The sequence below is a fragment of the Copadichromis virginalis genome, linkage group LG5, assembly GCF_057382275.1.
Source record: "Copadichromis virginalis isolate Kocher_CV1m ecotype Utaka linkage group LG5, C_Virginalis_male_GT1.1, whole genome shotgun sequence".
Classification (NCBI taxonomy): Eukaryota; Metazoa; Chordata; class Actinopteri; order Cichliformes; family Cichlidae; genus Copadichromis; species Copadichromis virginalis.
In genome coordinates this window covers 30,552,525-30,567,361 of record NC_140622.1, presented here as the reverse complement: position 1 = coordinate 30,567,361, position 14,837 = coordinate 30,552,525, and the positions used below count along the sequence as shown (strand labels likewise).

The following is a 14,837-nucleotide window of genomic DNA, read 5'->3' as shown; positions in this document are numbered from 1 at the left end:
TGTAGTGGTTAGAGATGGATCTGAATCCTGTGCACACGATAAGTATAAACTTTATTTCATGACATTTTTTAAACATTCAGGAATACGTTTAACCCCATCTGCACTGCTGAGTGCATGGACTGCTACTTAGAAAATGTCTATTGTCTATTTGTCTATTAGTCTAACGTCTGGTTAGTAATGATAACACTATGTCTAATAGTAATATTTAATATCAGAATATTTACTTGTAATTCTTTCAGTTCTTACTATTATAAGTACATATAATACCAATTTTTTTAGCAGTCTGATTCCGTTTCAGCAAATTAGTTTAAGAAAATTCAGTGCAGTTGATCTTGGAGATAGCTGTGACCAGCTGTGGTTTGGGCACACAGTTTTGCTTTTACACGACAATAAACCACTAAAATCTGTTTGCAAGCAGACCGAGACACTCATTCTCAGGTGGTCTGTTTGGTCTGAACCAGTCCAAACAGGTCAGATACAGTGGGGCAAAAAAGTATTTAGTCAGCCACCGATTGTGCAAGTTCCCCCACCTAAAATGATGACAGAGGTCAGTAATTTGCACCAGAGGTACACTTCAACTGTGAGAGACAGAATGTGAAGAAAAAAAAAAAAAATCCATGAATCCACATGGTAGGATTTGTAAAGAATTTATTCGTAAATCAGGGTGGAAAATAAGTATTTGGTCAATAACAAAAATACAACTCAATACTTTGTAACATAACCTTTGTTGGCAATAACAGAGGTCAAACGTTTACTATAGGTCTTTACCAGGTTTGCACACACAGTAGCTGGTATTTTGGCCCATTCCTCCATGCAGATCTTCTCGAGAGCAGTGATGTTTTGGGGCTGTCGCCGAGCAACACGGACTTTCAACTCCCGCCACAGATTTTCTATGGGGTTGAGGTCTGGAGACTGGCTAGGCCACTCCAGGACTTTCAAATGCTTCTTACGGAGCCACTCCTTTGTTGCCCGGGCGGTGTGTTTTGGATCATTGTCATGTTGGAAGACCCAGCCTCGTTTCATCTTCAAAGTTCTCACTGATGGAAGGAGGTTTTGGCTCAAAATCTCACGATACATGGCCCCATTCATTCTGTCCTTAACACGGATCAGTCGTCCTGTCCCCTTGGCAGAAAAACAGCCCCATAGCATGATGTTTCCACCCCCATGCTTCACAGTAGGTATGGTGTTCTTGGGATGCAACTCAGTATTCTTCTTCCTCCAAACACGACGAGTTGAGTTTATACCAAAAAGTTCTACTTTGGTTTCATCTGACCACATGACATTCTCCCAATCCTCTGCTGTATCATCCATGTGCTCTCTGGCAAACTTCAGACGGGCCTGGACATGCACTGGCTTCAGCAGCGGAACACGTCTGGCACTGCGGGATTTGATTCCCTGCCGTTGTAGTGTGTTACTGATGGTGACCTTTGTTACTTTGGTCCCAGCTCTCTGCAGGTCATTCACCAGTTCCCCCCGTGTGGTTCTGGGATCTTTGCTCACCGTTCTCATGATCATTTTGACCCCACGGGATGAGATCTTGCGTGGAGCCCCAGATCGAGGGAGATTATCAGCGGTCTTGTATGTCTTCCATTTTCTGATGATTGCTCCCACAGTTGATTTTTTCACACCAAGCTGCTTGCCTATTGTAGAGTCACTCTTCCCAGTCTGGTGCAGGTCTACAATACTTTTCCTGGTGTCCTTCGAAAGCTCTTTGGTCTTGGCCATGGCGGAGTCTGACTGTTTGAGGCTGTGGACAGGTGTCTTTTATACAGATGATGAGTTTAAACAGGTGCCATTCATACAGGTAACGAGTGGGGGACAGAAAAGCTTCTTACAGAAGACGTTACAGGTCTGTGAGAGCCAGAGATTTTCCTTGTTTGAGGTGACCAAATACTTATTTTCCACCCTAATTTACGAATAAATTCTTTACAAATCCTACCATGTGAATTCATGGATTTTTTTTTCACATTCTGTCTCTCACAGTTGAAGTGTACCTCTGGTGCAAATTACTGACCTCTGTCATCATTTTAAGAGGGGGAACTTGCACAATCGGTGGCTGACTAAATACTTTTTTGCCCCACTGTATATGAACACAATTTTGAAGCCAATTATTCATCCTAGAACCAGCACACGCAGCTGTGATGTGTCCTTCTTTGAAGAAGGAGCCAGACTTTTCTCTCCCACTGCAGTAGCAAACATCAGGTGGAGGAGTGCTGTAGAGCTCTAAAACCCGGACTGCTGGGGGCTGCTTGTATTTGTGTGTGTCGGTGAACGAACATCTGTCCATGGCACCAACACAAACCCTCACCACCAATGCAGTAGTTGTTGGCACAGAAACAGGGATGGAGTCAAAGCTGAGCTACTGCAGTTTAACTTCTTTTATCCTGTTTCCTCACCTTTGTGTGTGTATGTGTGCGTGTGTGTACGTGTGTGTGTCTGTGTGTTACAGGAGGATTTCCGTTTAGACCAGGGTGTGCGGTTGTTGACGACTATAGAGCGAGTGTTTGCTCGGAGAATGAGTAGCCCTGAGGGAACATGGGTAATCTACCTCAGCAAGCCTACACACCAGCAACACCAGCTGCTGATGAACGTGGCATCTGTGCATGGTACACCCACCTACACACCTACCCACACACACAAACACAAACAGACACACACACACACGTACACATGTACCTTAAAATGCAGAGAAAATAGTAAAACACAATAAGTACAAACAAAAATGTTTTTAACTGTTAAACTGGAACACATAGCACACAGCATCAGCATCCCTATTTATAGCCAATAGGGGGAAGAAAGATTTGTTTCCTAGTCAACAAAATACAACATTAAAATTACAAAAAAAAATGACAAAAACTACAAAATCTGATGTAATTATAAAATAAAAGTACTCACTGTGCTGTAAAATGTCATGTGTGACAGATATTATGTTAGCTTTAACTGCTTTATACTGAATGAGGTGCATTAAAAGATTCTGGAGTCAAAAATCAAAAACGTCCCTGACTTCTATTTGGCCTGTTGTCCTTTAGGCTATGTGTTTGTGCACAGCTTCCAGCACTGCTGGATCAGGCCAAGTAAATCCTTTTTTTGATGATTCGACCATGGGTATCAACTTCATGCTAACGACAACATCAAAACCTCTGTCAAACTGACCTGAACTTCCGGTTGGGGATTATCTGTGATGAATAGAGTTGGATCTCTGGCTACAACTCACAACAAGGGTCATAATTACAAATCTGAACAGGAGCATACTTGTCATTTTTTATATGCTCAAGCAAAAAAGTAGTTAGTCTGAGATATTAAACCCAACAGAGGATCCCTGTTACTGATTTGAGTGCACAAGCATATTAATATTCATCCATGTAGCTTGTCCAGACTGCAGTGGCTGCTGGCAGCTGTGTGACAACAATGTGCAGACAGACATGAAACAATAAAAACATTCAGCACAAATAAAAATGTATCAACAGAAGTTATCCCAGTCTTCATACTTCAACTCTGAACCAACGGTGCACCCTGAAATATTCAGTTGTGATCAGGGGTCTCAAGCAGTTTCTTTGTTCTTTGGATAAAAATAGATGGTCTGCTGTCACATTAAGTTAATTTTCAGCCTCTTTCAGGGTGTGTTATCTGAAAGCCTTCACAAATATCAAACAGTTGCAAATGTCAGGCTTCAGTATCAGACAAAGAAACATGATATAAAGAGATCCTTTAAATGAGGCATTTGATTCAGTTCTGACCCAAAGAAGAGTTTAGGAGCTTCTCAGTAACACACATATTCAAGCACACACAAGCACTATGTTGGCTCAAAGGACTGTGTCTGACAAGATATGTTTTTTTATCCAGGAGTGATCCCGACCAAAGACATGCTGGGCATGCTGGCAGAGATCAAGACATGTCTGACTGAGGTACAACATCTAGAAACTTTTTAAATTTGTTGCAGCACTCTCCAGCAAATCAGATTCAAACATTTCTGCTAAGATACTGAAGAGAACACAGTGAACGTGTGTGAAATGAAATGGAAAAAAATGCACCTCTTTCTGTGACAAATCGTCGGTATGTCACACTTTTGGCCACCCAACACGTCTCTTTGTTACGCGTTCGGAAACGGCAGGAAACATGAGAACCGTTTGGAATGAATCTACACATGTACGTGGGTTACTGGTTCTATTGTATTCCATCCACAATCCTGCGTGGTTCATAGGGCCACCTCGGGACTTGATAAATCATCGGTATGTTATATGTCGGGATTGAGAATGGCCTGGTATTTCTTACAATATAAGCCCAAACATTCATGCTGACAGATTTCTTTTATTTAATACTATAGCATTTCTTTTTCAAGTGGAAAAACTGAGACATGCGCTTCTTTTTCCTATATTAAACCCCTAAAGCCTGAAATCTGAAATAATTCTGCTCCATATTATATTTGCTACATCTGGAATTTTGTTTAAATTGCTTAAAAATATATTGTGCCTTTTAGTTAAGTTTTTCAGGGGGAAAAAAATCACACTGATCTTGTAGAAGTCTCAAAAACTCACAGAAAATTGTATGTGTCAAATATGACACACTAGGCATTAAGGAGTTAAGATATTTTAGGGAGTAAATGTGCAGTTACACTGCTGTTTACTGACAAAAAAGGGGAACTTTCACTGGTCCACTTAAGAGCAAGGTGAGCTGTCACAGTGTGAAACGGGTTTGACATGAGTTTAAACTAATGGTTGATTGTTGTGCATGCGTACCTTTTCAGGTGGGCGTCCAGAACTACAGTGCTGCCAGCAACTGCCCGTCTCGGCCCAGTCACACACGCAGTGACTACGGCAAGCTGTTTGTGGTTCTGGTTATCATCGGCTCCATCTGCATGGTAATCATCACATCTGGATTCATATACATCTGCTGGCAGAGACGGCTCCCTGCAACGAAAACTGCGGTAAGCACAAACACAAACCATCGCCATGCGCTAACTGTGGCCCGTGCTGATGTGCAGCTGTGCTGTCAAGTGTTTAAGACCACAGATGTTTGTCAGTGTTTACAGTATATATATATTATACCCTCTATACTTAAGTAACTTAACCTAATGTAATATGGTGTCTTGGAAGTTTAATTAACAAAGTCTGCAGACACGGTCAGCGGTAATCAACACCTTCCTTTTTTCTCATGCACACGAGAGAGAGAAGCGCCTTCAGCAGGGCGCTGGTACACAGTCTCTAAAGACGAATAGCACAGCACTTCTTTAAACACAGTTCAGACCAAATTAAAATAAAATAAATACATTTTAAAGGACATTAATTGAAATGTGCTTTCAGAAAGCTGATTTCAGTAAATAATCCATCCATTGGTGATGGGTTTTTATGTAGCGTGCAGGTTGTCCAAATCCAAATATAATATTACTAATAATATGAAAACATTATCATAATTGTATAGGTTTTAACAGTAAAATAACGATGTACTAATTTAAATGTATTAATGTGGTTAGCTTTCATATATTGTGACCAGAATGAAGGCGTTAGATCAAACATATGATGTTGGAAACATGGATCATGGTTAGGGATGATATTCATCTTAGTTTAGGTTTTGTTAAATCCCTCTAGCCTGTGTTTAGGGCTGAGGTGTATCAACGTTTCTTTGAGGTGTTCTTACTTTGCCAGACTTTTCATTGGTTTCCTCTCATTCATTTTATTTTTTGCTGCTGAGTTCATGAGAGATGAAGGTATTCATGTCTCTGAGCTGCCGCACTGGATAAATGGATTACTCTTTATAAATCTTTTGCTCCTTCTTTTCCACACAGTTTCGTGCTGAGGAGCTTCACTTTGTGGTGAACGGTTGCCATGATAACCCAACACTGGATGTGACTAATGATGGCCAGCCTGAGATGCAGGAAAAGAAGCCAAGTACCAATGGGCTTGCAGGAGGAGGAGCAGGAGGAGGAGGAGACAGAGGTGGGGAGGAGAGCAGTCGATGGCAGGTGATTGGAAGACTAATTGAGGGATAAAAAAAAAGATGAAGAGATGGATGAGTAAATAATGAGTAAATGAGTTACTGCTAAAGCTTCCTTTTTGAGAAAACTAAACTAAACAAAAATACATTCTGCCTGGCAACGGCATGAAGACACTAATCTTTTTTTTTTTTTTTAGGTATTTGTCAATCAAGCAGCCACAGAGGAGGAGGAAGAAGAGCAGGACACACATCTCTGATTGATGAAGACGATTCTTTTATATACAGCTTATGAGAGGAAGCCCTGAGGAAGGAAGAAGATAATGAAAGAGGATGGGGAGATGGTGGCAGAAGAAAAATAATACAAATGTTTTTGATGGAGAGAACAAAGAAAGAAAGGAGAAATAAGGGAGAGAAAAGGAAGACGCTGATGGTAATAAAGTGTTGCCCAGTCAGCTGAGCTAAGACTGAGGCTAGGGGGAGTAGAGGAGGAGTCACTGACGTCATGTTTGAGATTAGACACTGAATTCACGTAGAGTCATGAGTCTCTCTGAGATCTCAGCTTTTAAAACAATCAACAGAGTGTGATTGACAAAGCTGAAATTTCATTAAAAGATTAAACTCCTGTTGGATAGGTTAATAATGCCATCACGCCATAGAAATGCCTGTGTTTAGTGTGCCTTACGCTGCTACCTTTTTGTACAGTGGCTGCATGGGACAGATTAAAAGCAAACTCTGCACAAGTCATAACTTACAGCATCATTTTACAACCCTAATGTTTGAATGTCAACGCTGTGGCACCGTTTTGTGTCACAAATCATTAGACAGAATGGCCCACTGTTTCCCTAACTGTGAAAGTAATCGAAATATTAAAGGTTTACTATGAATTGTGGTAAAACTGAATATATTTAGGTAAGTTACAGGTCAGTATTTTATATATAAGATGTAATGATTTTATAAATATGATATATTAGTTCAGGGTAAAGTAACCAACAGTGTATGAAGTTGACAAAATTACCACCAGTAGAAAAATGCCACTCCTCATATACTTTTTCCCCTTATTGTTTGTCATATCTGTAGAGACTGTCCATATTAAACACAGCCGAAGTTTGAAATAATGAGCTCATAGTCTGAAGCTCAGGCTTTGACGGGCTTGAAACGCAAGTTTTACAAAAGGATTTTTTCCACTCTCTTGCCTTGCTGATGTCAGCACTGCACCGATGTCCTGGCACAACCAGAGCCACGGCCCGACCTCCTGTAGGAGGCGGGGCTTTGAAGTCTGTTTGCAGAAACCAGCAAGTACCAACCAATCAGAAAAATGAAAGCAATTAAAACAGGTTCACACAGAATTTTTCATAATAATGTTTCATAATCTTCTAAGAGATATTGTGAATTAATTTAGGACTAGGGCTGTTCGATATAACGATATATATCGGATGACGATATAAAAATGTCTATCGTTTCATTTTACGCTATCGTTTGTTTCGTGGTGTCGCAAAATGAACTGTTTACAGCAATATTTTTTCATTGTTTTGATGGTCACTGTAGTGGCTATATTAATTTCCTAAAGTTCTCTCTTTCTCTTATATTTAATATAACCACACTATGGACAGACAAGCGCCTGTTTTTATGCGTTGTGGTTAGCAACAAAGATAGTAACACCATCGCGTGTCCTCTTGTTTATGTTCCACATAAACCTTTCACAATAAAGCTCAAGATCCTGTTGAGACTTTTCAAAATAAACTGAACCAAGTGAAAGAGCAGATTTTTACGGATGAGAAGTAAAAAAGAGCCGCCAGGTGCTAAAAAATAAACCTTAGACTCAAATGTTAGAACAGGCTTTTATTACACAGCACGCCTAATAAATACTCACAAAGAAAGCCGTTACAACTTATGTCTAAAAATGTATTGTTTCATGCATCTGTTAAAACACTCGACTCCAGCTACATGACGCGCAGCTGGAAACACTTCCCGCAAGTCGAGCTGCCCGAGATTCACAGAATTTACAGAAAATGTTACATTTTTGTGATTTATATCGTTATCGGATGATAGAATTCTTATATCGGGATATGAGATTTTGGTCATATCGCACAGTCCTATTTAGGACTTAAAGTCACTATGGGTTACAGTTAGTGCTTGCTGTTAAACTCTATATTCGGACATCACTGACAGCAGAAAGAAAGTCCCAATACCAGTGCAGCCAATCAAATCATCAACAATTAGATGATAAGGTGTGACTACAGTGACAGCAGCGACTCCTCTAAGCTACTCCTCTGGATTACTGATGAGAAAGTAAAGCCTGTAGCAACTTTGAAAGTGAGGTTTTGGCACTTTATTGATTCCTCTTGGAAGTAGTGACTATCATCGTTGAAATGCTGCATCATGTTAAACGTCTTACATACAGTGATTCAAATATCTCTATTTTGCTTATAGGAATGGTTGTAACTGCTGAGGATGTTTACTCTGCACTCTCAAACATGTCATGTGATCGCTGTACTTGTGTGCTGCTAGCCTTATATGCTGTTTTTCTCCCCCAATAGTGCTCTAATGGCTGCTGTATGCTCCTGGCTAAGTCTTGAGGCTATGACACATGGGCAACATTTAGATGTCAAAAGCATGAAATATATAGATAGTTACAGTGTTAAAGTCGAGTCACCAGACCCAAGTCGAGCCCCAGGTGTTCAGTATTATGGTGTTAAACATTAAAGTCAGAGTTACGTTTAAGTCACAAATGGAACGACTACAGTATACACAGGGCACACAGGAGTAACAGTTTGAGTTCCAACTCAGTAAAAACACGTCTGCAGTGTTATCATCACTCCAAACTTGTCCCATTTACTTTATTCAGGGCTTATAAGATTGAGTTAGCATGGCCATTGTCTGACTTTAAAGGAGTCACCTCAATACACGTATGACTAACATTTAAGTTCAAATTCATTCATAAAGGATCAAAATTAGAATTAGCAGAGGTTACAAGTCCACGGCCCAATTAATAAAACACTGACTCGCTATCACTGTGATGACACAGATCAGGCGGAACTAAAACATGCTCACTGACTCATTGCTGTAGTTGCCCATCTTCATTTTCATCAAGATGCTGCCTGTTTTATCTCTTACTCTGACTTTTCTTGATGCATCAGTACTGTACATGGCTTCACTCAAACCCACACGGATTAATATGCACCATGTCAGCTAAGCAGTATTTATGGAGCGCTGAGGACACATGCAGAGATGGAGAACGATCATGAATACATTAAATGGTTGCCCGCAGTGTGGATTATGTGGTTGTCAAGCACAAGATAGCTAGGGTGGAGACTACCGAAAGTGTGCACTACACAGAAGAAATCCAAATGGAGCTTTATCATTCTGTTTAATATCAGGCAAAGCACAAAATACAGGCAGGCTCTTTGTTGTTATATAGATGAGCATGTAGCTTTCAGCCCTGCAGTAAGCATCAGTATAACAAAACATACAGCTGGCGTTGCTGAGAAACTTTAATTTAGACAAATTTTGTTGCTTGAAGTGATCGTTTAACAAATTCTGCTTCTTCACATTTTTGATTTTATACGTTTTTGTTTTTAGGTTCTGATGGCAAGCGTGTGGATAGTTAACAGTGCCAGCACAAGTTCAGTTGTAGCAAAAAACAAATGAGCCCTTAGTTTGTATAAAGAGTTTGTTGATATGATTTTAAATCAATATGTAAACTTTTCTTTTTTTTTTTACTTTTCATTCATTATTTTGAAATATTTTATTTTTAATTTAAAAAAGTTTTTTTCTATGTCTGTTTGTTTGCATTTACACAAACATATGGTTTCACATTTTTGGTTGTCATTGTAATAATTGTGACAAATAAAGTTTGAAGAAGATGGGATACTGTGGTTTGTCATCTCCCAATTGTAAGTAACTGTATGATATCACAGTTCATTGGATTTAATGCTTAGCTTAAACTAGATTCTTCCTCTTTTCAGCAGATGCATTAAATTACATGAATAAACCCCGACAAGCACCCTAACCACTAACAAAAAAACATGATTTATAAGCTATTGTTGATTTCAGTAAAGACCCTGAAAAAGTTCACTTAGAGTCTGGGTGGTTGACTCGCATGCCATAATCGCTACACATGTTCCTGTATACTATGCCAGCTACTTGGTGACGGCGTTCCATGTATGCCTTGCATGCTAGCATCTTGCACCCTGCTGTTATGTACTAGATTGTCTCAGTGACATTTTTACACTGCTTGTATTTGGGGTCTTGCCTGGTATGGCATTTAAACTTCTCTAACTGTCCTCTAGCCGCTACTTAAGATCAGAGTCTAAAAATGAATCATGAATACATACTTTGGTTAAAACAGTGTCTGCATCTGCATTTCTGATAATTTTCACTTAAATCAGAGTAAATATCATATTCTGGGGAGTTTATTTTCAGATGCGGATTTGGTAATCTAGTTATCCAGAAGCAGGGTGTGTGATCAAATCACAGACTACCATATTTGTTAGAAAATGTCAGCCAATGTGGCTTTGTGGCACAAGGAACAAGATATTTCAGGCCTGAGTGATTCTTAAATCGAATCTGTATAAGCTGTTCTGAGTTTTTTGTTTTTTCTCTTTATAGAACAATTTTCAAATAAATTAATGGGTATTATTTTCAAATAATATTCATCAAATTATCCAAGCAGCAAAGAATAACAGCACACAACACACAACAGATTTTATAAATACAGGAAAACTCTCCAGCAATCAAAATATTATTACAGAAGAATTCGAGAAGTTTATTCTATATTAATAGACCAAGCTTAACGATATCATATTTGGTCCAAGTAAAGTTATCAACAGTAAGTTATTAAATATAATCAGGCAAGTCACAGACACCTAAACTTCTTCGCTCTACCTCCACACGGGTCCTTTAAGCTAACGCTAATGCTAGTTAGCTACGTACGCAGTCGGTTGATGAAACGGAGATGATACCGGTGGTTTATTTTTGCTGAGAATGAGCTCAAAACATGTCAGGTTTGTTTCATAATAATTTATAGTTGGATTGTAATACAGGTGGCCACCTTTACAGACTCTGGTTTTTCTCGATAGCGGAAGCAAGCGTTTGTTTTCCAAGCTAACTTAGCTGGTTAGCCTCAGGTGCATGCTGTTGTTAATGCAGTCCTCCGTTCACAGCTAGCGCTACACGGGGGCCTGTCCCATTACTTACAGGGTGTCTACACCAAGACTCAAATATTGTCTTTTTTGGTACAAACAAATCGGACTTTTTCATTTTTTAATGATTGTTTAAAAAGCAGCTTTTAGCTAACGAACGTTACCGCCCACTGCAATGTGTTTTCGCGGAACAGGTTAGCCGGATAAATCCATTTAATTACACTCTAATAAAAACAACTCGCTGCACGTACAGTGTATCAAAAGCAAGAATATTTAGCCATGTTGTGGTCTACGCTTTTTCTCCCAGATTTGTCTGGCAACGTTAAATTGGTCCATTATTGTTTTTCAAATAGTCTGATTTGCCCTTTCTAGACTCTAGAGAAGTCTTACCCGGAGAGGATCACTGTATGAAAACTAAATTTCCTCTATTAACACGAAGGCTAACTAGGTAGCAAAGCGTAAGAGCTGCCCTTGAATTGAACGAATGTTAATCAAAGCAGCAGGCATTTAAGCAGAGGGTTAACAGCAGCGACATTCATAACGTCGTAGGTATATTTTAAAGTTAGGTGGTCATGTGGCAGTCGGAGAGCGAGCAGCTGTCCCTGACAGTCAGCTAGTGGCAGCTGGTTTAGTTATTGAAAGAAAGCAGCCACTGTCGTGTTAAACCCAGCGCACGTTGATTATTTTTTTTCCACATTAAATAAGGCGAAGTAAGTTTTGTTAATGTGCTTGGAGGCCTAAAGATAACCACGCAGGTAGTTAACATTAGCCGAGCAGCTGATCTCGGTGTGTTAGGCCCTTTAAGGAAGTTGGCACACTAATAGTTGAGTAAATGTTTACTTTCGGGAGGCTTTAACAAGTACTGGGTCACTGATTAGGATTTTGAGTGAGGCAAGTCTCACTCCTCACATTCGTGCTACACTTACCTGCCTGGTGTTTTGCACCCCAGTTTGCATGTTAGCTGTTTTGAATGTTATGTTTTTCTAATTTAACTTTAACTTGTGTCTTGGAGTGTTTGTGTACCCACGTTTAATATTTGCCAAACATGCAGCCATGTGAATATTACTAAAGAAGTGGTTCTAATAATATTACCATTCAAGAGCTGGCTTGAAGAGGAGGTGAGAAGGAAACTCAACTGTTGTCATGTTTTATGTAGGGGAAAAAACTTTATTTTTCTTCATATCTCCTGAATTATTTATTGACACAAAACAACAAATAGTTCCAAAACAGCATCTATAAAAAGTGTGAATTAAATAAAACTTTTTTTCTTTTTACATTTATTTGAAAATAAAAACAAAAAAGGTCCATCACAGTTATGCTGACATATAGAAAGATCAGTTTTTTTATGTGGGCTTTGACATACTGAAACCTAAAATATGTTTTTCTTTATCAAGAAGCTGAAAATAACAGGAAACGTAAGATAAACAGACTCTGACTGTATGAAGCTAGATTGTCTCGTCACTCCCCAAAAGCCCGTTTTAAAATAGAGGAAGCTCAGATAGATATGTTTGCCCAGATTATGAGTCTTCTAACTTTTCTTTTCACCGTCCTGTGCAGGGATGATCTGATGGTAACATCTGGCTGCTTTGACATCTTTCTGCATCATCCCAGCTCTGTTGGATAGAGGAACGCTCCCACATCTGCGAAGAGCTGTTGTCATCTCCACTCTGAACCTATCAGAGACCCTTCATTCATAGATCTGAAACAGAAAACATCTTCTGCCTCCTTCCAAAAAGAGACAATGTATTGCCTTCAATGGCTGCTCCCTGTGCTGCTCATCCCCAAGCCGCTGAACCCAGCTCTGTGGTTCAACCACTCCATGTTCATGGGGTTCTACCTGCTCAGCTTCCTGCTGGAGAGAAAGCCCTGCACCATCTGTGCCTTGGTCTTCCTGGCTGCCCTCTTCCTCATCTGCTACAGTTGCTGGGGCAACTGCTTCCTTTACCACTGCCAGGATGCTGCACTCCCGGATGCTGCCCACGACCCAGCCATTGTTGGGACCTAGGAGAGGAGGAGCACCAGCAGCAGCAGCAGCAGCACCAGGAAGTGGAGGTGGGGGGAGCAGGAGTATAAGGCAATGCTGAGAAATTATTGTAGAAAGATACTGCCATGCTTAGAGTGGTGAAAATTGCTGGAGGGGAATACCAAGAGTGTTCAGCCAAAGACAAACTAAAGAAGAAGAGCTGGTCTTGGAGGGTTATGAACGCTGTCTTTTCTTTTTTCTTTCTTAATGCTGTAAAGAAGAATTTGAGGAATGGGAAAGGGTGCCAGAGGTCACATTATGTGTCCTATTATCTAACAGGTAGCAAAGGCGAGGGATCCAAACTTGAAATGAAAAGGGAAGGACATGCATGAACTTGACTTGATGCTGAGGGAAAAAGAATTTCACATTGACCAACTTTCATTCCAGCACATGAATGAAAAATAAAAAAAAAGTATACAGTATAAACTACATGTGACATTAACTTAAAGTCACAGGGGTGGGTGCTTTGCATTATGCTAACTTGTCTGTTCCTTGTGTCTTAGCTACTGCCAAACGGAGGATGGGAGAGAAAGCTGCTCAAAACCTCTGAGGTTTTTATAGTGGGATGGAAAATCCTCCATGGTGGCAGAGGAGGAAAGGTTTCTGGGTGAAGGGAAGTGAGAGGATGCAAGGAAACGTAAACTAGCATAACGAAAATCCCTCTCCAGTTCAGTGTTCCGATTTAAGAGATTTCACTTTCTCCCCAAACCCGATCGCTCATCTTTTTAAACTGAAAATACTTTGCTCCTTAAAACTGCCAAAATCACTTAACCCCTCTGAAAACTGCTATGGCAGCCACGATCACTTGCTCAACAAACTTTATACGCCAGGTAGTGTTAAACTGTAGTCAAAAACAAGAGCGTCACACCCCTGACAGCCCTGGATGGCCAAACTCTGTCGCCACTTTGGCTCTGCACACGTAATGCTCCACAAGGCGAGTACACAGACACTGGACAATCAGTAACTACGCTGTGAATATGTCCCCCCCTTTGCCGCACTTCTACTCAAACACACCTCAAACAGGTGAACTAGAGCTGAGGACCTACGATGTTATTACCCGCTGTGCTCTACAGCTGCTCCTCATCGTCCTGCCTCAGTGTGACCTTCCCTACTGCCATCTGATCTTTTTTGTTTCTGTTCTTTTTCTTTTGCAGTTTGCATGAGTTGCTCTAAGTTTTTTTTTTTTTTTTTTTTTTCCCCCCCAAGCGTCAAGGTGACACCCAAATTTTTAATAAGTTAAAAACGCTGAAAGTTTCCAAAGGGTAGAAAAATCTGGATGTGTAGTTGAATGAAAGTTTTCTGTAATGTGCTATGGGTGTGCATTCTTTGTGGTCATGACATGCTGATCAGTGTAAAAATGTGGCAATACACAAGGAGACACAACGGCTATGGTCAGCATTTCCAGCAACAATGAGCAATACAGAGTGCAGGCTGAAGAACTGATTTAAAAATTTCACAGGGGATTGGAGTTTCCACAGGTGTCACTGCTGTAAGTGTTAAGTTTAGCTGTCAGACACAGGCTAAGGTGTTTATACTCTGTACCTGTTGGAATGTGTGTGTGTGTGTGTGCGCGTGTGTGTGGCCTCCTGTGGCAGTGCTCATTGCGTTCACTGCAACATATTTGCTTTGGTTTTAATTTAAATAAAGTTTTCCCTCTTATGTGTTAAACTGTGAGGTTCTGTGTCAAACAAAAAAACGTATTTTGATTAAAAAATAAATGCAAGTAAGAGTTGTGCTTTGCA

At 40.1% G+C, this 14,837-nt stretch overlaps 2 protein-coding genes and 1 long non-coding RNA gene across 3 annotated transcripts in view; 2 read left to right on the top strand and 1 right to left on the bottom strand.

The window, feature by feature from the left end:
- Window positions 1-9,799, top strand: part of podxl2 (podocalyxin-like 2) — a 23,638-nt gene extending 13,839 nt beyond the window's left edge. The window contains exons 9-13 of the mRNA XM_085457276.1: window positions 2,450-2,606; window positions 3,844-3,905; window positions 4,745-4,924; window positions 5,783-5,959; window positions 6,129-9,799. Coding sequence (XP_085313402.1) covers window positions 2,450-2,606; window positions 3,844-3,905; window positions 4,745-4,924; window positions 5,783-5,959; window positions 6,129-6,188 — 636 coding nt within the window. The 3' untranslated portion in view covers window positions 6,189-9,799. The remainder of the gene's footprint in view (window positions 1-2,449; window positions 2,607-3,843; window positions 3,906-4,744; window positions 4,925-5,782; window positions 5,960-6,128) is intronic.
- LOC146710040 (uncharacterized) overlaps window positions 1-11,669 on the bottom strand; it is an 18,224-nt gene extending 6,555 nt beyond the window's left edge. Inside the window, exons 1-3 of the long non-coding RNA XR_014920526.1 lie at window positions 11,463-11,669; window positions 5,635-5,971; window positions 4,737-4,907 (exon numbers count right to left, since the gene is read on the bottom strand). This is a non-coding gene — a long non-coding RNA (uncharacterized LOC146710040). The remainder of the gene's footprint in view (window positions 1-4,736; window positions 4,908-5,634; window positions 5,972-11,462) is intronic.
- On the top strand, window positions 10,797-14,837 carry blcap (bladder cancer associated protein). The gene is made up of 2 exons (XM_085457278.1): window positions 10,797-10,934; window positions 12,630-14,837. The coding sequence occupies exon 2, from the start codon at window positions 12,814-12,816 to the stop codon at window positions 13,075-13,077; it is 264 nt and encodes an 87-aa protein (XP_085313404.1). The 5' UTR covers window positions 10,797-10,934; window positions 12,630-12,813; the 3' UTR covers window positions 13,078-14,837.

Bases quoted from the DNA above. Each gene is read 5' to 3' on its own strand.
- blcap (XM_085457278.1), top strand. From the start codon at position 12,814: ATGTATTGCCTTCAATGGCTGCTCCCTGTGCTGCTCATCCCCAAGCCG.